Source organism: Hemibagrus wyckioides, linkage group LG03 (assembly GCF_019097595.1).
Source record: "Hemibagrus wyckioides isolate EC202008001 linkage group LG03, SWU_Hwy_1.0, whole genome shotgun sequence".
NCBI classification, from domain to species: domain Eukaryota; kingdom Metazoa; phylum Chordata; class Actinopteri; order Siluriformes; family Bagridae; genus Hemibagrus; species Hemibagrus wyckioides.
The window spans coordinates 32,248,776-32,273,018 of record NC_080712.1 but is presented as its reverse complement, the minus strand read 5'-3'; the positions used below and the strand labels follow the sequence as shown (position 1 = coordinate 32,273,018).

General features: G+C 40.5%; 1 protein-coding gene and 1 long non-coding RNA gene across 2 annotated transcripts in view; one reads left to right on the top strand and one right to left on the bottom strand.

Moving 5' to 3' along the window:
- The window catches only part of LOC131351037 (collagen alpha-4(VI) chain), a 29,077-nt gene extending 16,938 nt beyond the window's left edge, over window positions 1-12,139 (bottom strand). The window contains exons 1-22 of the mRNA XM_058386135.1: window positions 12,046-12,139; window positions 10,623-10,662; window positions 10,196-10,292; window positions 9,481-10,077; window positions 8,434-9,012; window positions 7,136-7,708; window positions 6,372-6,989; window positions 5,695-6,264; window positions 4,933-5,484; window positions 4,249-4,824; window positions 3,576-4,163; window positions 3,032-3,375; window positions 2,807-2,885; window positions 2,099-2,235; window positions 1,882-1,974; window positions 1,524-1,577; window positions 1,342-1,413; window positions 1,076-1,102; window positions 932-976; window positions 683-736; window positions 443-505; window positions 43-108 (exon numbers count right to left, since the gene is read on the bottom strand). Coding sequence (XP_058242118.1) covers window positions 43-108; window positions 443-505; window positions 683-736; window positions 932-976; window positions 1,076-1,102; window positions 1,342-1,413; window positions 1,524-1,577; window positions 1,882-1,974; window positions 2,099-2,235; window positions 2,807-2,885; window positions 3,032-3,375; window positions 3,576-4,163; window positions 4,249-4,824; window positions 4,933-5,484; window positions 5,695-6,264; window positions 6,372-6,989; window positions 7,136-7,708; window positions 8,434-9,012; window positions 9,481-10,077; window positions 10,196-10,292; window positions 10,623-10,662; window positions 12,046-12,047 — 5,826 coding nt within the window. The 5' untranslated portion in view covers window positions 12,048-12,139. The remainder of the gene's footprint in view (window positions 1-42; window positions 109-442; window positions 506-682; window positions 737-931; window positions 977-1,075; window positions 1,103-1,341; window positions 1,414-1,523; window positions 1,578-1,881; window positions 1,975-2,098; window positions 2,236-2,806; window positions 2,886-3,031; window positions 3,376-3,575; window positions 4,164-4,248; window positions 4,825-4,932; window positions 5,485-5,694; window positions 6,265-6,371; window positions 6,990-7,135; window positions 7,709-8,433; window positions 9,013-9,480; window positions 10,078-10,195; window positions 10,293-10,622; window positions 10,663-12,045) is intronic.
- Window positions 12,140-16,296: 4,157 nt separating this feature from the next.
- Window positions 16,297-22,404, top strand: LOC131351019 (uncharacterized). Its single transcript, XR_009204326.1, has 4 exons — window positions 16,297-16,714; window positions 16,894-17,012; window positions 18,058-19,644; window positions 22,159-22,404. It is a non-coding gene; the product is annotated as an uncharacterized LOC131351019 (long non-coding RNA).
- The last annotated feature ends 1,839 nt before the right edge of the window (window positions 22,405-24,243 follow it).

Below are 24,243 nucleotides of genomic sequence, written 5' to 3'. Positions count from 1 at the left end.
AGCAGAGTTCTGGAAATGATACGAATGAATTGACACACTCACAGGACGGCCGACGTATCCCATCTCACCCTTTGGACCTGGTATGTTGCTGTCTGCTCCCGATGTTCCCTGTTAACCAACATAAAAAAATGATACTTTTTGTTATTATCTATTTTGTAAAAAAAAAAAACGTGTAACCATAAAGTAAATCATTACAAATAAATTATATTGTATTCTGGAGCCCTTGAATGATTTAGTGAAAAAATAATAATAATAATAATAATAATAAATTGTAATAATAAATTTGATGAATAGAAAATAAACACAACAAATCAGAGAATGTGAATTTATTACAATAATATTAATAAGAATAAAAATTTATTATATTTTATTCAGCCGCCATCATTTCTATTTAATCAGTATTTATAAAATGATTGATTTTAGAAGTCGTAGAAACACTCACAGGATCTCCTCTCACACCGTGTTCTCCCTTCGGACCAGAACCTCCTCGAACTCCCTTCACACCCTGTGAACAGACACGGGACATAGACAAAGCACCCGTATGAGCGTTATTATTTTTGGATGGAAATGAAAACTGTTTAAATTAGACGTCATATCAGGAGCCCATGCTGAGGTTCCACATGGAGGTCAATTATTTGTCCATATCATGTATAGTGTATATAGTATGGTGGGTTGGACGTACTGGGCGTCCTGGGTCTCCCATCGGTCCTGCATCTCCGGTGGCCCCAGTCTCACCCTGTTTAGGACACAGAATCGATTCAGTGAATCAGTGAATTGCTAATTCATGACGCAAGTCTTGCTCAAGATCAAAACAGCAGCGTCTCGGCCAGGCCTAAGGTTTGATCTCATAACTCTTAATCTTAATGAATGATACTCTAGACTAGGTTTAACCTCCTCAATAAACCTGTGTAAAAGCATGATGGAAGATCACCTGTTCACCATCTACCCCAGTGAGACCAAATTCTCCATCTTCTCCCTGTTAGAGATAAGAAGAAAAAAACAACATGGGTTCTAGCCAAATATGGGAAAAAAGACTCATAGATTTAAAAATAAAAAAAGCCATCCAGGTACTTACTCGATTCCCAGTGTATCCTATCGAGCCCTGTAGAGAATATACAAAAAGGTGTGTTGATGATTTGGTAAAACAAATGCACTTTATAGTCATTTATAATTTTATGGAGATACACACAATTTTTTTTAACAATGTATGGAAGGTTGTGGATGAGAGGATGGATTATTATTTGATCACAGTGTGGTGTGAACAGTTAAAGTATGTAAACTCAGCACAATCAAATCAAAACAAAGTAGATGTTTGTTTTCCAAACATGTCATACTCCTAACCTTCAGGCCTCTTTTGCCAGGGCAGCCCTGGTGTCCTTGAGTTCCATTTAGACCCGGGTTACCTCTTTCACCCTGTCCAAAGAAAAAGTTTCAATGTCAATCATGTTTAAATCATGAAGAGTGGCTTCATAATATTATTTGTTAAAGAGCAGCAGGATCCTGATAGTTGAGGAAGTACTCACCGGGCTTCCATCTTCACCAGGTAATCCAGGATGCCCCACTGGCCCTAGCCCACCCTTTAAAGCAGATACAAATTCAATGAATCCCTTGTTGCTATTTTAATAATGCACAATATGACTGAGTTCTCTGGACAATAACAGCAACAACAAAAATAAGGTGCATGGATTGATTCATCAGCACTGTGGTAAAAATGGACGTGATGAACATGTGGAGGTTCTTTCACTGATTTTTCATATTAGTGCACTTTTAAAGAACATATTTAGATCGATTACCAGTTTACTCTTTCATGTCCTAGAAAGAAATATCAACATAAATAAGCAAAAAAATAGGAATATAAATTTGGAATAACAAAAGTTGCACCTTTGGTCCCGGGGGTCCAAAAAGTCCCAGGGCACCAAAGTCACCGCTACACATACATGTCACATTACAGCACTCTCTCGATGCCACGGACTCCTGTTTGTGTAGAAAAAATGGTCAGGAGAAACTTTTCAGTCTTCAGCATCTAACTTATGGTAGAATGTTGTATTATATTTTTCTCTAATTTGAGCATTTTAAAGAAGTAATGCAAGATGCTCACAAGCTGTTCCAGCAGGGTGTTGCCCACGTTCAGCATGTTGATAGAAAGGGGTTTGTTGTAGCTGAAACCTCGTCCAAATTCCAAAGCTTGGTGGTCCATGCTGTCTTTCAGAGCCACGATCATCAGTGCATTAGCCCCTAGCGCACAAATGACATTACCTCTGACTGAGTGCAGGGAAATACCAGTTTAACAAGTTGGCTTTTTAAACCAAAAGGCTTTTGGTACTTAAAGTGATAGAAATTTGAAACTTCCTTTCAATGAATGAATCACCGATGCTGAAGATACCTTTTGTTTTCTTGTAATTCATCATGCACTAGAAGAACCCTCCATCACTATTAAAGAAATACTAACAATGATGAGAATGTACTAATAAAATAGAATGGTTCTAGCTTGTAGATTTGATTAGGTGTGCAGTTTGGTTTTGGTTATTGAGAACCACTGTGCCTAAAGAAACTTCTGGAAGCCTCAGTACCTTGAGGATTTGCAAGGAAGATATTATTTTTAAATTCCCAGGAAAAAGTGGCTTTCAGTATCTTTCAGAAATGAACAAATGATGAACCAAAAAATTTGCTGTAATTCCTGAGCCACAACAATTTTGGAAAGGTTCAACAGTCAGCAGATATTTGGGATTTTCATTGTTTTGGAATGAACATACACCTGTCTGAGTTTGGAATACCATACTGCTGTTTTATTTGTATACAATCTTACCACTTTTCCGGAGACTCTCTGCACTCGCCTTTAGGTGATCCATGGAATCATCAAATCCGTCTGTGAATATGATAACCACCTGGGGAAAAAAGCAAATACACCACGTCTTGTATACAGGAGGGTTCATGGGATCATAAGATCATGTGGTCATAACACTATTGTTTATGTTCTGTTTTTGTTTCTTTATGTTCCTCATTCAGCCCCAAATTGATGTAGCTGGCTCACCTTCACTCCGGCCCGTGAACTCTTTAATTTTAGTTCGAAGGAGTTCAGAAGTTTCGCATTGAAAGCTGTGGGTGTCGCAGACCGTATTTGGAGCACCTTGTTGACCACGTTCGGGTCGTACTTTTCAAAGTTAAAATCATCTATAATGTTCCCATCTTTGCCAGAGACTATACGGTAGCCAAATTTGGTTTCAATTTTGTCTGCAGCAACGCAGCAGAGCCCACCGATCATGGACAAACGGTGAATAGCTGCAGCGACAATGGACTCTGTGTGTGGTCCCAGTAAAGACTGCAAGCTTGTTCGGTGTGATGCATCAAACCCAAAGGCGACGTCAATAGAGCATCCTGACCAAACAGGAACAAACAGTTTAATCAGATGTCCAATAGTGCAGTACTTACTTACAGCAGTAATTTATACAACTGAACATTTCCATGACAAGGACAAGCTGAATCCTTGACAAAACCCTAGACTCAGTAGTGGACAGCCATCTTTTTATTTCAAAAACAATCTTGTCATCACATTTCCTTTCTTGAAGGTCACTTACCCTCTAGCTCTTTTTGTTCAGCTGGTGTGCAAAGAGCATCTAGAACTTTGTTTGCGGTTATCTTCAGTGGAAGACTCTCAAAGGTCTCGTAGAAAACACGGTCTTTGGACCCAGCGATTTTGATGAGTTCATGGTGATTTATATCATCCCCGATCCCAATCGCAAATACCTCAATATGCTTTGCTCTAAGATTAGCAAGTGTACTTGGATCCTCCTCGTCATTAGCTTTGCCATCAGTGATTAGCAGCAAGTTCTGTGACACTCCTTGCTTTATCCTGCTTCCGTGCTCTGGCGTAAAGTAGTCTTCTATTTCTTTCAACGCTTCCCAGGTGTTTGTACCTTGTTTCCTTTGGGTGATCTCATGTATGCCTTGTTCCACTCCTGCTAGATTGCTGTATTTGTCCAGGTAGAAGTGATTCAGTACTTTGTCACTAAACTGAGCGACACTAACCCGCCAATTGTCTGGTGCAATTTCAAGCTTTTTAACAATGTTGATCGCGGAACCCTTAACCACTTCCCAGTTTTTCTCAGAAATCGATTCGGACCCATCGATCAAAATGACCAGATCTGCCTTCTCTTTCTCACACACTGAAAAGGGTCAATAAAAATTGGTGAAATTTAAACAACGAATCAGAATTACTTGCATAAACTTCTAGTGCCTGGGTTTACTTACCTGATTTTGTGAGATTGCAGAGTTGTTGAGAAATTGGTTTATACAGCGCTTTAAAAGCCTCGTAGTTGTCCACATAGTAGGTCCTTTCGTTATTTCCTGTAATTCTTGATAGTTCAGCCTCGCTGGCTCCTGCCATCCCAATTGCAAACATGTTGATCTCGGAATCTGAGAGATCTTCAGGCCATCTTGTGAGGGTGGCAGAATCGGCGACCGGACCATCCGTTATTAAGCACAGCACCTGAGGAACGTGCTTAGAACGCCTTCCTCCGTGCGCTGCCCCAAAGTAGGAGAGTGCAGACTTCAGAGCCTGGGCTGTGTTTCTCTTTCCTCCTGGAGCATGCAGCTCAGAAATGGCTTCCAGAATCTTGTCCTTGCTGATGTACTGACTTAGAGCAAACTCAGATTTAGGCTGGTTAGAATAAACTATCACTCCAAAGCGGACTCTTTTCTCCCCAACGTCAGCCTTTTTCACCACTGCTCCTATTAATCTTTTCATCAGCTGGAAATTTGCACTGTTGTCCCCACTAGAGCCGTCCACCAAAAAGATTACATCCATCAGTTCAGGTCTTTTGCACCCTAGTAAACAAAAAAAATGTTGATGAAACCATCGGAAAGATGTTTCAGATTTGGCGATCTAATTCCTGTTGTTGTTATTATTAGAAACCTAATACATGCATTACTTACCAGTATTGCAAATCTTGAAGATGACCTCGCTACCCAAAGTCTGTAGGGAAGCAAAGTTGTTGTCTAGGTAGACTCTTTCATAAGATCCGGAAATATCAAACAACTGAGATTTGATAGCATGCCTAAAACCTATAGCATAAATGTTGATGTTGCGCTCCCTAAGAGCCTTAGAAGGCTGTATTACATCATCTTTGGACATGCTGTCTGTAACAAGTATTAGGAACTGCAAAGCATTAGCACGCCTACCGCTGGACTCCTGGAACACAGCTAAAGCTTCTTGCAGCGCCCTACCCGTGTTTGTTTGGCCTTTAAGCTGACGGATGGATGCAATTTCCTTTTGTAAAGAGTCTTTATCATGGAAAGCATTTAAGGCAAATTCCACAACTGCGTTTGTGCTGTATTGAACAACAGCAAGTCGCACTCTGTCCTCTTTAACGGGTAGTTTTTCTACAGTGAATCCTATTAGCTCCTTTGTCCTACTAAAGTCTAGCTCATCAACAGCATCTCCACCGTCGATCAGAAAGACCACATCTGCCGAAAGATCTTCACAAGCTGTAAGACAGGGTAAGAAAGAAAGTCGGTCACTTCATGGTTGGGTTTTGAAGTCATGGCATGTCAAATAATCTAATCATCTGTTAAAGGTTTTCAAGTGAACTATCATGAAATTTAACTTATCAAACAAGAACAGATCTTAAATCATTCAATTTTTGGCATTTAAACAATACAAAAACAAGTTTAACAAAGCTGCTCTGAAAAATTTACCTTCAAATGAGCAAATTTCTTTAAGGACTTTGGTTTTGATTAGCTTAAGGGCATCATAGTTTTGGACATAAAATGTCCTTTTAGGGCTTCCGGAGACATCTTCCAGTTCGGCCATGTCTGCGTCTTTCACCCCAATAGCATAGATTGTGATGTTCTGGTTCCTAAGTTCTTCAGCTGGAATATTCACTGGTGTTCCAACTTGCTCAGATTTGCCATCCGTAATCATGATGAGTATTTCGCGAACCTTTTGCTTGCGTGTTTGTGATGCCTGCCTAAAGAGCGGGATCATCTCTTCTAGTCCCAAGTCAATTCTAGTGCCACCTCCATCCATTATTAGGGCTTTCACTGCCTTTTCCACTTTAGACTTTGTGTTGTAAGTGTCCAGGCGGAAGACAATGGTCGCATGGCTCGCAAATTTCACCACACCGATGCGCACCTTGTCGGGTCCAATCTCAAACATGTGAAGGAACTCCAGAATAAAAGCTTTCATTTCATCAAAGTCTTCGTAACTAATGCTTCCTGATTCATCGAGGAGGAAATAGATGTCCGCTTCAGCTGTGAACCTGCAGCCTAAGGTAAGGAAGAAGAACATGGACTAAACTTATAAACCATAAACTAATAATAAAATATTCAAATAGGTTCAAAAGGTTATTTCAGCATAATCAGAGATTACAAACCTTTCTGAAGAGTAATATCCTTGAATAAAGGTATGAAGGAAGAGGTGATGTCCCCACAAAGGCTTTGTGTCAGCACACTTGACAATGCGTTCAGCTTAACGAAACTCTCTACATTGAACACAAACTTTCTGGGTGGGTACGACGCGATCTCCTTCAATTCTTGTACGTTGACGTTTTTAATGCCTAGAGCAAAAACCGTGACACCTGAGCGGCGCAACTCTGCTGCTGGAGTGGTGATATTATCTGCAGACCATCCATCTGTGATGACCACTGCAATCTGCTGAACATGTTCATCACTTCGGCTGCCTCGTTCCTTGGTGAACACCTGGTCCTTGGCGAATCGTAGCGCTGCTCCGGTGTATGCTTTGCCTCTGCCATAGGACAGTCTTTGAACGTACTGCAAAATTTCACTTTTGTCGCTGAATGTGTTTAGATAAACGTCAGCTCTGGGAACGTCGCTGTAGTGAACAATGGCGATCCTCACTTTGTGGAGGCCTACTTCGAGCCCTGAAATGGTGTTTAGGAGGAAGTTGCGTACAAGCTGAAAGTTTTCAGGTCCCATGTTGCCAGATTTGTCAACAATAAACACGATGTCTGCTATGTTGGCGGACTTGCAGTCTGAGGAAGAACAAGAGAACACTTTGTTTCAGTGCGAGTAGAGAATTATTCAGAAACATCATTTTTAAAACCATTCACAGGTTCTAATCTTATGCATATTACTGCTACAGGTAATTTATAGTCTGCAACAGAGCAAAAGAACAGACCTTGGGAGACACTTGGGACATCTTGCGAGTCAACCACAGACTTGACTTTCTGGATCACCTGTGGAATATTTTGTGTTGTCATTTTATACGTCTGATTCGGACTAGAAATATCGTCCAGCTCGTCCATTTCGGCTTTGCCTAAGCCGACAGAGATTACGCGTATTCCATCCTTTTTAATTGTACGCGATGGCCGAATGACGCTGTCGTTCGATTTCCCCACACTCGTCACCAGCAGGACCTGTTTGAAGCCTTGCGCGATGCGACTGCCAGTTGTAGTATTGAAGAAGTTTTTGCGTGCATACTCGATTGCCTTTCCAGTTTGGCGCAACCCTTTGGGCTTAAGACGGAGAGTGCGTATGGCTGTCAAGATTTCATTTTTGGTCTTATTAGTATTGAGCAGAAATTCCTCTTCAACGTTGTCGCTGAACTGCGCCAAGCCGACATGGTTACCGTCCTTGTCTACGGCGAGCTGGTTGACCAGCCGTGTCAAGAAGGTTCTGATTTGTTGGGACTCTGGTCTTGATGCTGTGCTATCCACCAGGAAAAAGACATCTGTGAACTTGAGGGAAGAAGCTAAAGTGGGGGGAAAAGTCAAAAAGCTTTTAAAACTAGGACATCGGTGTCATTTTAAAATATATCCTTTGATTAAATTAGGTGTTTTTATTGTTACCATTCATGCACATTTTTTGCTGAATTGTTGTGCTCTGTTGGGATTTAATTTAATGGTAATCAGAAATGCAATTTATAGGACTGTTACTGACCAGTAGTGTAAAGGAATGTAGTGAGAAACATTTAGTAGGCATTTGGAATCTAGCATCTCTGTTATCATGGTTCAGGTCCTTGGAACACTTGGAGCTAGGTGGGAATTTACCTTGGATATTGGAAACCATTCCATCATAGGATACCATGCTTGTTCACACCTAGGGGCAATTTAGAGTAGTCAGGGCAATTTAGAGTAGCCAGTACACCAGTACACCAGAATGCTTTTGGACTGTGGGAGGAAATCGGAAAACCCAGAAGGAAACCCAGTGAGCATTTGAAACTCAGAGAGAAATCTGAGAACAGGGTTGAACCTGAGACCCTGGAGCTGTGAATAACACCGCTGCACCAGTGTGTGTTTTGGTTAGGTTATGGAATTTGCCCATACACAACATCTGACCTCTTTCCGAACTTTCCAGCTGACGCTTCCTGGGTGGTTTATTTCCCATTCACTTGCTTCCTACTGCACTTATTCTATCTGATGAATCCAACAATATCCGAGCATGATCTGTCAATAAATGAAGATTAATGATAATTACCTCGTAATTGGTCATCAACAGCAACACACACTCTTCTGCGCAGGTTCTCAATCAGGTTGGTTATATTTTGGTAATCGTCCGTGCTAAACAAGAATTCCTTCTGGGGACTGTTAGCAATGGCTTGGAGCTGCGCACTGTTAGCAGGTCCAGTCTTGACCACAAAGATGACGACTCCCTGCTTTCGGAGCTCCTGTGCCGGCTCCTGCACAGCGTCATTCGACTCCCCATCCGTGATCAAGATGGCAATCTTAGAAATGTTTTGTCTAGCTTGGCTGAAGTAGTTGTTCCGAATGAAATCCAGAGCGAGACCTGTTCTTTTTGGTCCACCCTTCAGATATGTGATGCTGAGCAGCTTCCTGAGCAGATCTTCCTTCATGGCTTCATTTGTACCAAGCAAGAACTCCTGGTACGGTCTGTTGCTAAACTGAGCAAGGCCAACTCTCACCGTTTGTATGCCAACCTCAAGACTTTTTACAAAAGCATGGAGAAAATGGCGGACTTCTCCAAATCTGGTGTCTCCGATGCTGTCTGATGAATCCACGAGGAAAACAATGTCTGCTGCTGTAATCTCGCTGCATTCTAGGAGAAAAAAAAGCTTTTATTCCACTAAAAAGTCATGCATGGATTGTATCTTTTGAGATATTTAAATCTTTTTACAGTTTCTCAAGAATTTTAATAAGTTTATTAATGTTCAATAAGACAGACTTTTCCCCATGTCTTCTGATTGTAATCAAACTTCTTCAAATCAACAAATGTCTCCTCACAGAAAACTTATCACCTTATCAACAATTCCACATTTTCTAAATCTATTTATGTGGTGCGTCTGCTGTACCAGTCCCTGTGTAAGTTGGTAATATTGAAGCGATGACATACAGAGCAAACTCCCTTCAGAGCTGCTTTCTAAAAAATAAATCATCACCTCCTGACCAATCAGATTTGCTACTTCAACAGCACTGTGGCATGATCGAAATGAAGCCTCAAATCTAAGCAAGAAAGCTTATAAACTGCTAGAACCATTCCCCAAGTATGCTTTATGACTTGTTTTACCTTGACGCTCTCCTTGTGCCTCTTCTACGGTGATGCACAGCTCACGACTGACGCTCAGCGAGATTTCCTGGAGGGCAGTGAAATCTGACACGCTGTACACGTGATTTTCATAAGGCTGACTAGCGAGCTTCTTCAGGAACTTCTCGTCCGCTTCTTTGATTCCAATGGCGTAGACTTTGATTCCCTTCTGCCTCAGTTCCTGGGCGTACGGATCGACATCGTCCTGAGAGTTCCCGTCTGTGATGACGAAGACGATCTGAGGCACCATTTGGTTTGCTCGACTTCCTGCTTGCTCGGTAAAGTGGTTTTTCAGCAAGAACTTCAAGGCCTGGCCCGTGTTGGTGCCTCCGGTTTTATACGGCAAGAGTTTGATGTAGTCGAGAATCTCCTTCTTCTCCTCATAGGTGTTGAGGAAAAACTCGGTTTTCGGCGTGTCGCTAAACTGGACCATGCCGACCCTGACCTTATTGGGGGCAATGTCAAAGTTGTTCACGACAGATGTAAGAAATTCACGAATCTGTTGGAAGTTCTTCAGCCCGATGCTGGCGGATCCATCCACTAAAAACACTATATCGGCCTTGGCTTCCTCCGTGCACACTGTAAAAGAGACACTTGTTTAAATGTTAGCTAAAACTTTCCTGATTAGAAAAGGCACATTCAAATTTTTCTCTAACAATTTCATGAGTAGTATTTAATGAGTAAAAAATGATCTTACCAAGTTTTTGCCCGTGGCCAAAGATGAAGTAGGACGAGATTACAAAAAGACAAAATAATCCATGGACTGACTCCATGGTTGGACCCGTTCTTGTGGCCTGAAATAACAATTTTTTGTAAACAGAAAATTAACGCGTGTTTTCTGTTCAGTGAATTTTGACTTCAAACCTTAAATAGTTCTTTAGAAATTAATCCTGTGCCTTCCATAGTCATTAAAAATAAGTAGGACAGATAAAAAGTGTGTGAAATAAACCAATAAAGTAAATAATTATTGTTTCATTATTTTCAGTAAAGTATTTCATCAGAAATTAGCACACTGGAATATTGCATTACTTTATTATGACTAAAAATTTGGCTACTTCGGTATTACTACTATTACTTAGTATTAATTTACTGAAGCAAATAATTTAAATAAATGTACACCTTACCTTTTTATGTAAATTTTTTAGACATTCATTTGAATTTTTCCTGTGAAACAGACACAATGTCTACAGTTAGATTTTAGAGAATAATTTAGTCTTTTTTTATTTTTTATCTTAGAGTTTGTCCTGTGCAATGGCAGGGTCCGCTGTTCGTAGTGGATCATTTGATCCGCATGATTTGGGACAGGTTTTAGGTTATCCATCATACACCGGATGACCTTCCTGTCTCAACCCTCCCATTTTTATCCGGGCTTGGCACCGGCACCGAGAGTTAACTCTTCAGTGGCTGGGGTGGTGCTCTGCCCGGGAATCGAACCCGGTCCGCGGCAATGAGAGCACGGGATCCTGCGGCTGGACCACCAGGAGAGAATAATTTAGTCATCAAGGCCCTAATTCTTCAAAGCAGATGCAACTTCTTTTTTCTTTTTATTACATACTGCAACTTGTAATTTCTTGTTACAGGTTGGTTGTATCTCGTTGGTTGAAAAAAGTTTTCGAGGTTCTTCCTCACATTTCCCCCCTCCTTTTTTACTTCCATGGAATATTTCTGTTATATTATTACCTTCTCCAAATGTCATGGCAGAACTTTGACTTCTTTCTACGAATTTTTTTGTCTTTAATTTCTACTCCTTTCATCGTTGGAGGTAAATTATTCAGTAGAAGTACATTTTACATTTTTTCCCCACCCAGAAATAGTGTAGAACTAGGGGGAGTGTAAACTTCTGCATCCTGGTCATGATCCATCCAGAGCATATGCAGGGTATATAGTGTACAGTACAGTGTTAAGGAAGTCACATGCAGACGAACAAAAAAAATTCTAAAACATTTTTAAAATAATAAAGTTGCAGTAAGCTGCATGATGGTGTTGATGGTGTTGAACTCGATGCTCTCGGGTACTTTGTGCAGTTCTTTTTTCCACCTGGGAGCTTTTTCTAAACCTTTTGGAGAATCTGAGCCTCTGATCCTCAGACCTGTCATTCAGTTTTGTCTGAAAATTGGTGCTAAAAAGCTAACACATAAAAACAATTTCTAAATTCATTCGAAATTACGGTGCCAGAGACTTTTACAAGACACAAAATGGTGTTAATTCTCTGGAGAGTAGAGATTTATTGTGTTTAGAGCGATCGCGTGCAGCCAAAAATCAACAGCAGTTCATATTAAGCTCCAGGCCGTATCATAAAGCACAACTTCGACGAAATTCTAGTTGTAATCACATACAATCATGTTACAAAACATTTTAAAATACATGTTCAGCATTCTTCTCCGAGTCATACGGTAATCTAGTAGATCAACGGATCAACCTTAAAGCAGCAGAAATCACTTTTTAATAAATTAGCTCCCAATGCAGGAGCTTTATGTTTAGGAAAATGCTGTGTAGAGGAAATAAAAGGTGAAGTTTCAGAGATAGGAATAAAGACATGATACTTACATGTGCCAGGGAGGAGAGTCTGAGGAAAGACGAGGCTCAGAAGTCAGGACACTGAAATATTCGGTGTGAGTGTTTAGGGAGCCACTCCTCACTGATTTGGACACACACACACACACACAGACAGGAAGGAGAAAAAAAAAATTAAAGGAAGAAACTGTGAATAATCATTTATCTTAAAAATGAAATGATGTTATTTCATTTATTTATAGAATTAAATATTTAACAAATCTATCTATGTTTATATTCATGTGCTCAGGCAAACGCCTTCTTGTTTCCATAGCAACAGGGACAAGTCAGGAAAACTGATTCTTTTAAAAGATTTTTAAAAATTTGTTGTGTTGTTTTGCCGACTGTGGAAGGAGTCTCGAGTGTCAGAGCTTTAAAACAGTCAGAGGTAAAAAGTAGGAACTTTAAGTTTCTCACATTAAGTTTTACAGTTTGTGATTCCTCGGTATTGTGACAAGTTGCCTTGTAACAAATCCTGGAGTGTGTGTGTGTGTGTGTGTGTAAGCAAAGTTACTGCTATGTTATTCTATGTTTATAATCCAGTCTCTTTGTACAGTGGAGGAATTTGCGGGCGTTGTTGTGTGATGCGTTGCTTACATTAAGTGCATTAGGAGTGCTTATGTCTCTGTCTCTTTCCTCTATCTCTCACTCTCTCTCTCACACACACACACACACACAAATGTCATGTAGTCCAGTTGAGACATTCAGGCTGTTTAAGGCTACACAACGGTTCACAGAATATATATATATATATATATATATATATATATATATATATATATATATATATAAAAAGAATCTAGGATGATAAATGACCAGCAAGCGTTCTAATTTCAGTCTAAACATTTAAAACAACAAAAATCTGCAACTAAAAAAAAAATTAAGTAATTTTAACACCTCAAAATATTTGGAAAATACACTATATTGCCAAAAGTATTCGCTCACCCATCCAAATAATCAGAATCAGGTGTTCCAATCACTTCCATGGCCACAGGTGTATAAAATCAAGCACCTAGGCATGCAGACTGTTTTTACAAACATTTGTGAAAGAATGGGTCGCTCTCAGGAGCTCAGTGAATTCCAGCGTGGAACTGTGATAGGATGCCACCTGTGCAACAAATCCAGTGGTGAAATTTCCTCGCTCCTAAATATTCCACAGTCAACTGTCAGCTGTATTATAAGAACGTGGAAGTGTTTGGGAATGACAGCAACTCAGCCACGAAGTGGTAGGCCACGTAAACTGACGGAGCGGGGTCAGCGGATGCTGAGGCGCATAGAGCGAAGAGGTCGCCAACTTTCTGCAGAGTCAATCGCTACAGACCTCCAAACTTCATGTGGCCTTCAGATTAGCTCAAGAACAGTGCGCAGAGAGCTTCATGGAATGGGTTTCCATGGCCGAGCAGCTGCATCCAAGCCGTACATCACCAAGTGCAATGCAAAGCGTCGGATGCAGTGGTGTAAAGCACGCCGCCACTGGACTCTAGAGCAGTGGAGACGCGTTCTCTGGAGTGACGAATCACGCTTCTCCATCTGGCAATCTGATGGACGAGTCTGGGTTTGGCGGTTGCCAGGAGAACGGTACTTGTCTGACTGCATTGTGCCAAGTGTAAAGTTTGGTGGAGGGGGGATTATGGTGTGGGGTTGTTTTTCAGGAGCTGGGCTTGGTCCCTTAGTCCCAGTGAAAGGAACTCTGAATGCTTCAGCATACCAAGACATTTTGGACAATTCCATGCTCCCAACTTTGTGGGAACAGTTTGGAGCTGGCCCCTTCCTCTTCCAACATGACTGTGCACCAGTGACCAAAGCAAGGTCCATAAAGACATGGATGACAGAGTCTGGTGTGGATGAACTTGACTGGCCTGCACAGAGTCCTGACCTCAACCTGATAGAACACCTTTGGGATGAATTAGAGCGGAGACTGAGAGCCAGGCCTTCTCGTCCAACATCAGTGTGTGACCTCACAAATGCGCTTCTGGAAGAATGGTCAAAAATTCCCATAAACACACTCCTAAACCTTGTGTTCAGCCTTCCCAGAAGAGTTGAAGCTGTTATAGCTGCAAAGGGTGGACCGACGTCATATTGAACCCTATGGATTAGGAATGGGATGTCACTTAAGTTCATATGCGAGTCAAGGCAGGTGAGCGAATACTTTTGGCAATATAGTGTATTTCAGATAAACGCTCACAAACGTGGAACTTTATCCTATTTCTAAAGCATGAACATTTAATGAAAGGGTTAAACGTTCATCTGAAATGAGCAGAAAGGAAGAATTCAGTGTTCAGATGATCCACTGAGACGGGACTCTGAGGGACAGGTCTGTAAATACAGTATTGTTATCATCTCGCCTACGATAACAAGCCTGGTTCAGATGGAAGGACACGGTGAAGTCCAGACCGTTTCAGATGAAGCCTTAAAGTGTTACCCAAATAGATCTGATATATGAGATGATACGATTGTGCAACGATTGATATTTGCATAACAGCCTTGGACATGGCTCCTGAACCTGCGGCTGAAACAAGATCTTTACAGGAAATGAACATCTGCTTCGAGCCAAACCTGTGCTTTTCGGCTTATAATATAATTTTCTTGCCTTGCTTTCTTTTAAAGGTCACGTTGCATAAGAATCCTCTTTAACCAGCACAGTCTTCTGCTAATTCTCGGTTTTAGACAATCTCCGTGAGGTCAGCGATTGCTACGTGTCATCCTGTCAGAATTAGCAATAAAGTCTTGCTTGATAACATATTCCATGATTCATAGATCAAAACAAACAAATTCCAGCTCAGAGCTTAAGGTGTTGTTGATTGTTTTTCTAGAACAGCACGACCTGAGTGTTTTATTTCTTCACTCTTAATGTTCCTTCATGGTGTTGTGTAACAGCAGGTCCGGATTTGAGGAGGAAAAAAAATCCCTTGTGGAGTGAAAGTGGCTGTTAAACTGGGAGAAACATGACAGAACAAAATGATAGCTGAGGGGAAAAAAGCTCTGCAAATTGTCAAGTTTTGTTTTCAATTTGTATTTTAGAAGATAACGTTGAATATCAAGAGTCAATTTTGTGTTGTTTTCTTTCTGGAAATGCAACAGATTATTATGATTAGTGATTATGATTATAATTAATAACAGTATAATTGCAGAAAATTTGAATTGAACTTATTTTTCGAAAATGTTATATAACTAAGGTTATATAGAGAGAGCTCTGCTGTGTCTAAATGTGAAACTAATGATAAACTTTTTATCATCTTATAGGTAAACAAGTAAACAAAGAAGCGGGAAGTAAGATGTTGGACTTCTTGTGATTGTGATTTGAAATCCCAGGACCACCAATCTGCCCCTGCTGAACCCTTGAGCAAGGCCCCTATCCATAACCTACTGAGCTGTAATGAGATGGAAGTGGTTCTGGATACGGCGTCTGCTGAAACATAAAGACTAGTTGTCGTCTTATTGGTCACACTTTCATACTGGCATTTTAAACAAAATTCAGACATTCCAGATCGTTGATCATGGTCTCTTTGATCATCACATTGTGTTCTGTGTACTTGCTTTAACAACGTGGGAAATTTTTCCTTGACGAAGCATCCAAACCTGTGGCATTACATCTCATGCGTTGGTCAAGTCGTTGGATTGTTACACCAGCCTGAAAAGGCTGTCCGGACGTATAAGACAGACTAAAAACCACTTTCACCCTGACACTGACAAAAAAGCATAATTTATTTCAGTGGAGCTTCCAGAACTATAGAAATATTTTAAATGTTTATGTCAAAAGGATTTCCGAGGCGACAGAATGGAACAGTCCAAACACCCTAAAATTCCATGTAGTGGATCAGTCCATGAGGCTGAAACAGACACGGTGAACTTTACATTTAACATGAAGCTCAGATCAAGAAACTGGAACCACATAAATGTATTAACCCTAAAACTTTATCTAATGTTCTATCATTTTGTTATTGCAGTATTGCTGATTTTCCTCAGCAGATAGGGCTATGTGAGAAGGTGTAGTTGAAAATAAACCCCTGCTCTTTCTTTCTTTCTTTCTTTCTTTCTTTCTTTCTTTCTTTCTTTCTTTCTTTCTTTCTTATATACTCCTTTAAAATCAAGTAGCGAATAATTGCGAATAGACAGACTTTATGGAGTGCTTGTCGTCTTTTTGACAAGACCCAATAAACTTTACATAATAAACTCAATGAGCACAGTGTTATAGTTACTGTAAATTAGCAAGCCTGATGTCACAGTGTTCAGGTAGCAGGTTACGTTGCAGGCCCCAGTAGAAGGATCCGAATCCGCTGAAAGACCTGGTGGACTTCACGTATCTGAGCTTAAAGGACGTGATGAAATAACTGCAAAGCCACTAAAACTTAAGTGAGTGTGTCTTCGCTCATCGCTGAGAAACTGTGCAAAAACCTGACCGTGTGCCAGACAGCACTCATGTCCACTGCACCAAGAATGCAAACAGATTATATTTAAACGGATGAAGACTTCAAGCTGCTCGGCTGAAGCCTGCGAGATGCTCAGACAGCAACACTTTCCAGAGTTAATTCAACTTTACAACATGTCAGGGATTCGTTTCCACACCCTATAGGAAACGAGGGAGTCTAAGGAAACCAGTTTGTCCGTTGTGCTTGTGCGCTCGGGGCCGAGAAGCTTAAATCCCCGGACTGCCTAAGAACCGGTACATCAAAAACGTCTAATATCTCATCAGAATGAAATGATTTCTAACGTTATTCTATACAGAATCTCAAAAACAAGGTTGTGTGTATAAGTTTGGAGATGAATCAGCTGCACAGCTTCAACCCGAATCCCTTCAGACTGAAAAGCTTTTCATATAAATATTTGTTTTTGACGGAGCAGGCCTGCGGAGATCCTTCACCCAGACCAGGAAGAGGACGGAGATGCCTGGCAGAAGCTCGCTGATGATCCGCAGACGGCGTTCTGATGGAGGATTATGAGGTCATTCCACCAGATGCGCAGTGAGCTGAGTTTTACACTGTTTACAAATTCTCCTCTAGAGCATCCATTTTTGGCGAATAGTCGAGTGAAATTCATGCGACTCCGCCAACGCGGCCTTGTTTCGGACCTCGTCTACTACTGCTACCTAAAACGATAAACCCCCATGACGACCTTCTTTATCTCGCGTAATAATCACGCCAGGTCTAAAACACATTTGTTGTTTGTTTGTGAAGAAAAAATGCATCATGCAGGTTAATGGGGTGATTTGTGGAAGCATGGTCCGGCCTCAGAGCTTTGCACTCAGCAGGTAAAGCTGGAAGTTTTCAGACGTCTTCAGGACAAAGGATTTCTGCAGTTTCTCAGGAAACGGACAAGCTACGATTTACTTCTCCACTTCAACAGAGACAAAGTGACAGAGCGACCGCTTACAGCTGTTACAACCCCAGACGTTTCCACAACATTAACTATGCACACATAAAAACAATGTGGTCTTCTTTATTGAAAATGTAAGATTTTATTGCTGATCGCTGCAGAATAAAACACCTTGGGGGGGACATGCTGTAACTTCACAACAATGCCCTGTTGTTGATTGATTGTTTTGCTCGAGCAGCACAACCCCAGAGTTTTATCCTTTGCTCTTAATGTCCCTTTGGTGTTGTGTAACAGCAGGTCCAGCTTTGAAGATAAAAAGTGAATGTTACAGAATTTTACACCGACTTGTCCTTCGACAATGCTCCGGAAAGCACATCATGTCCACATGAATCAAATAAATTTCAGTTCTGTTTCATACTGTGTAATGTGGAGTACTGAGTATAGTGTAGTAAAGTGTAGTCTGTGTAGCTGATGGGATTTTTACAAATCTGTCAATCTTTTTTCTGTTTGTATTTTGGAGGATAATGTCGGATGTCAGGAGTTAATTTTGTGTGGTTTTCTTTCTGGAAATGGAAGAGATTATTATGATTAGTAACCTTTTCGTTTATACTGCAGTGCATTTACATTTAATAACAGTATAATTGCTGAAAATGACCGAAAACTAATGATAAACTTTTTTTTATCATCTTACAGGTTAACAAATAAGCAGACCAGAAGTAGCGGTAAGCAACCACAACCGAATACAAATGGCTTAATTATTGCTGCATGACATCAATCCCTGATGTGGACATTCTGATTGGATCTGATCTCCACTCGCTTCACCTGAGCCACTGACCAGATCCTCAGCGTTTCACAAGGCATGAGCTCACATCACTGCTAAAACTTCATTACAACACATTTGTAGTGTTAACTATAACTCACTGAAACTGTAATAATGTCATTGTAGCACCAGCTTTATTTATATAGTAAGATTGAACTTAACCACAAACTGCTCAGGAAACCAGGTTCACTTATAAATTGGATGAATTTTTAGCCCAAAATATATGTATATATCTTCTTATATAGAGATACAATTTCAGTTTTGTCTCTCAGGAGAACGCTTTGTATCCAGTGTTTCATTCTCTTCTTCCTGTGTCCCGGGTCAGACGCCTGACTCTCGCTTGGTAACCATGTCAAGCTTATTTGTTCCTGCAGTCATAAACAACTCTAGCATTTAGTTAGTATTTGGATAGTCGCCTATTTATGTTCAAGGGAAGTGAGCTTCAGTAGTGAACCTTCACAGTATGGGGGAAGTGTTTGTGTAGCAACTACACACAACACACACAAAAAACAAAACAATCCAGCCTTGTATCACTACAACAAGCTTGAATTCTCAATTCTGATTCATTTTAGTAAGGAACAATTAATTAATGAGTGACAATATGATGCTATTTTATACTGTCATGAAAATATGAATGTGATAAAAACAGTGTGTGTTGATTTGCACTTTTTGGACTTTATTACTAGCATTGAATTAATGAAATGGAAATCTCATAGCATGAAATTAAGGAGGTTTTCAGATGTTTGGTAATAAGGTGCAGTTATTATACAGCTTCATTAATCCACTGAAACTGTTTTCTTTCAGTGTTCAGTGGCTACTAGGCACATCCACGATGTACCATGTCCTTCTTCCTAAATTAGTGATACTTAGCTGTTACACACACACACACACACACACACAGACGCAGAGTCTCCAGTGTGCTGCTTCTCGTCCCCTGTATTTACTGCCCTGGCACAATTCCACATTAGGTTCCTCTCACAGATGTGATCCTAACCAGATGTTCACGTACCAGACAAGAAACCCTGACCTCCTCGTGTCTGAAGCGTGTAGCAGTGACCGGTTCCTCATTCACAATGTTAAATTATGCCCCTGTTGACATGTCTGATACACAAACGCACAGTTGTGAGCCGGCTTTTGCGGATTTTCTCTCGTCTGTTTACTGCTTTGGGAGGAATTCTGTCCGCTGAGCTCAAACAGACGATTTCACGTTCACGCTCGTAGTGAGCCTGGAATTTAAAGCCCAGCATGTATATGTGTGTATATATGTATGTGTGTGTTTGTGTTTGACATCAGGTGATAAATCTGCAGCTCAGTGGCATGCAGGACCGACTGATGCTGACAGGACGACATGTGATGGTGACATTAGCGCTGTTAAAAACGCAGCTACGATTTTACCGTCAATGATGGCCAGCGCTACAATAAAGACTTTGTAGGTCGTGAGAGGGTGGATCAAGCTCCATGTGAGTCTACTGTCTATATAGTGTTTCACATGGTCTCAGTTGTGGTGTCTCTGTGGGTTTCCTTACAGTTTTCTGGTGTTCATTCCTCTGCGTGTGTGTGTGCATACACTGTCCCCCTTTTGCTGATGAAACAGCCCTGACCCATCATGCAATGTGTATTCTGACACACCAGATGAAGACCTACCTCAAACACTTAAACTAGCCCTGTTTGTTTTATGTATTTATTTTTTAAAAAATGTTGTCCTATATTTCCTCCCAACAGAGTTTTAAGGCTGATGGTATCCTAAGTCTGTGACCTACAATGATATTACTACCAGTGTTGATGTATTCATCGATAGAGACTTTAACGCACTTTTGTAGTATAGTAAGAGCCACAAAAAACACATTAACATTGATTCAGTGTGATGGTGAACATTTTGGGGCTTCAGGAATCCAACAATAACCATGATTCCTACACCTGTTTTTTTTCTAGGAGCGCCAGAGAACAGTTCTCAATAGCCCTCGGTTCTGTTTGGTGCAGCCAATGCAAGAACCTTTTGAAAATCATGCCAGAGGCTCCTAGAGACAATAACTCCAAGACAGTATCTTGTTTTGATGATTACATTCGGGCACAAGTCTTTTTTTTTTCTTGAGCTCTTCATCAAGTGTAAACAGTTTAAAATGGCCTTTGTTTCAGTTTTCCTGTTATGCTGCTTCCTTCACCCCTAAACCAGGGTGTAAAAAGCACAATAACATTATTGTGTAACTTTACCTTAGGGCAGATACTGAACAAGTGCTGCCTGTACAGGGGTTTGGTTTAGTTTTGGGATGGGAAGTTTGGGCTTGGCTTAGATATTAAATTAATGAAGTAAATTGACACCACTTTCAGGTTCAAAGTCAAGACCCATTTGCAGATGCACCTGGGTGAATAAAAGGAAGACTCTATAATTTAATCTTGATCTAAAACGTTCATCATGTAAGAGTTTTCACAGCTGGGACTCAAACCCAGCAACTCTGGAGCGCCACCAACTGAGATATATATATGTAGATATACATACATATACATATGTGTGTGTGTATATATATGTATGTAATAGTGTGTGTGTGCGTACATGTATGTTAAAGGTTTAGCTGGTTATGGTCCACTGTTGCATAACCCCTGCTCTCAGCTCTCTGGAAACCCCAGATGGTACATACTGGCTTTCTCTCTCTGCCAGATTTAGTGTCCCACCCAGGTCCAGCACTTTTAGCTTGCCTGCAGGTTTTTATCCTGTACAGTCATGTAGCACAGAGGGACTCACCCTTGGCTATCTGAGCTACTGTTTCATTTTCGATTCTCACAGCTTTTTCCCACGGCTTTATCGTTTACTTTCCATCAAATTGCTCCAAAAACATATCCAAACAAAGTGAAAAGCCATTGCTGGGTTTGAACCCAAAACCTCAGTCTGATCAAGCTCTTTATTTACTCATTGAGCTAGCCAAGCTGATGAGACACCTGTTCTTTGGTTTTTAGTTACAGAATTCTCCATACCTCTAAATACACACATGACCTGTAACCACGCTTCCTAACTACACAGCCAAAGAATGTCCATACAAAGGTATGTGGTGTCTCAAGAAAGCATAAATGCAGCATAGCGAGTGGGGTAAGGTGGTTACTAAAGACTGACAGATAACAGGAACTTACCAGCAAAATGAAGAGAGCTTTCCCTTTTACAGATTATCAACAACAAAAAAAGTTATTACTGTGAGACATAATTCACATGCATTGAACCCAACATGAACTAAAAGCGTGGCCCCAATAAGCTGATCAAATACATTACTGAGTGAAGGGTAAAGGTTTAAAATAGTAACAGCCACTAAAAAAAGGAAATAAATAATAAAGTTGTTGCCAACACATTAACATTGACTCAATTTGATGGTGAACATTTGGGGCTTCAGGTATCCAACAATAACAATGATTTCCACATCTTTTTTTCTAAGTGCTCCACATTTTAAAACTGTTATGTGATGGCAACCAACTTCGCTAACCAAGAGAGAGAGACAGATATTTCATATTATATTTAACCATGATACAGACCAGCTGAATTCTCCAATCTGATTGGTCAAAAAACAGTCCAAAAGCAGTTTTCAACAGCAGCACAACAAACACTTGCCTGTGGCTATATTCAGTCCCACAGACTGGAATGATGGATAACGCACAACAGACAAGTAACATAAAAGTACACTTGACTGCTTTTATTTAAGAACAGAAGAAAAAGGTGAAAAGAAAAAGGTGTTGTTAGGACCAGGTGTCGAGCATCAGCAATGTGTGAGAGGTAAAAGACAAAACGAAGGGGAAAAAAGCTTGCTTATAAAAGTACAACACCTGAGCAAGTAAGCAGTAGTGTGGCGTTTTTCTGAAGGAAATATGAATCATTTTTCTGCAGAAAAAAGCCTGGTGAATTATCACTTTATAATAGGCATCATGATATTGGTTTTTAGGTTTTTTTTCTGGTTGGTTGGTTTAAATAAAACCCTCCTTTTTCTGCTGACCAGCTGATGGTGAAGTTCCAGCAAGGAGAGGAAGCCTTAATGTTGAAACATGCTTTGCTCCAAACTCCCCATCATGATTCCTTGGAGGTGGTCAAGCTGGAAAGGGGCTGTGTAGAGGATGAAATCTACAGTCAACAGATCATCTGCATCTTGATGTTTTATATACTGCTTTGGTACCTGTGGTAGTCAATGCATGAACCCATTGAAAACCATGCAAACCATTTCTAGACTTCATTGACTGGGCTTTATAGAGGTGTGTTATAGAAGACTTTGTTCTTGAAGAAATAAAATGAATTTGTTTATGAGCCAAATAATGGATATTTATTTTGTTTGAACCAATGTAAACAGCTTAAAATGGCCAACAATTAATAACAATAAGATGGAGGTTTACATTAGCGCCATTTGTTTAAGGATTTAGTTTGTTTTACAGATGACTTTGTTTGTGTGGGAAAGTTTTGAAATATTGAGATATTAAGTTAATGTAAGTTTGAAGTTGAGACCATTAGCAAGTACACCTGAGGGGCGGGGGGGGGGACTTTGCTTCCTTCACCCACAAAAACACTAGAATTAAAGTAGGAACTCACTCAAGACTCAAAACACACGCAACACCAGGTAAAGGAGGGGAAAAGGGGGTAGGGGGAAGAGAACAACCCCTTGGTTCAGGAGGGGTTAAAACATAAGGCATCCATAATACAACACCAGCTAATAAGCAGCACATACAAAACAAATCAACATAATTTCCTCAAACACAGTTATCACTACACATCCTTTCATCACACAGAGCATTTCACGCAACAAAAACACAATACACACAATCAAGAGCAAGACACAAACCAAAACATAAGCAAGAAAAAATTTCACACAACAAAATCAATACAAGGTCGAGAAAACATGTTGAAGTCAGCAGAACCAGAGCCTTCAAGAAAAAAAGTCTCACCGTCCACCAATACACAATTACACAAACTTTCACAGAGACTCGTCTCTCTCCAAGGACAGGGAGACCTGAGGAGTCTGATGGGAGAAGAGGGGGCACCTGCCAAACCTGCTAATGCAATAGCTTGCTGCAAAAAAGGGAAAGTTTGTTTCAGTCACAGCTGGTACAATGAAGAGGCAAAACCTGTTCACAGCAGTTCAGACTTTAATCAAGAAAATTTGAGGAGCTAAAGGCGTAAGTAAAGAAGGTTCAGCATTTTGTTGTGGTGCAAAGTTAAAGGTTGAGAAAGATACTGTGGCCACAGTTTCCCAATTATTGGTTCCCAATTACGAGTTTCCAATCATCATCATCAAGGTTTTGTGTGCAGGGGAGCTGCTGTGTTACTGAACCTCAAACAAGTCTTTGGAGCAATACAGGGCGAAATAAAGCAAAGTCCCTGTCATGGAGTTCTGTTTGGAGTAGTCACCATAGAACAAGCTTGGCAAGGAACCATTCCAGTGTTTTGAAGAAGAGACGACGAGGCAGCAAGATGCCTGGATGACTTGAGGTGAGGAAGCTTTAGTTGGGTGACCTCGGAGAGGCAGAACCTGATTCAGGCAGTATGGGACATACCACCTTACAGGCATGGATGGGGTTTGATGAAGATTTCTCCAGACATCAAACAGAATCTTTTAAGAAATGTTCCTGAGGAAGACTGGTACCTCCGAGATTATGGTGGCAAATTGAAACAAACCATTAACTACAACAAGGTTTTACAAAGAAACACACATCACACCATATTCTACACACATCATAAATGACCACAGAACTCAAAGAACTAATGACACGTGCGAACATGATGTCTTGTGTGATCATTTGTGTAAATCAGATGTAAAAGCTGTCCCCTTGAGTCATCCCACATGATTGAACTTTATAACATAAGACAAGTGATTTCTCAGAAGAGTGCGCTGCTGGAGCGATCCTCTGATGCAAGACCGCCCTCTGGTGGCTATCTAGGATGCTCTCAATCATCAAATCTATGACTACTAGTAAACACTGAGAAGTTAATAAATACGACCCAGATGCTTCTGTACTGTACAAATCAGCTAATGACTTTACAATACATAAATTAAAAAAAAAAAAAAACATTAGACAAAAAACAAAAGCACCACATA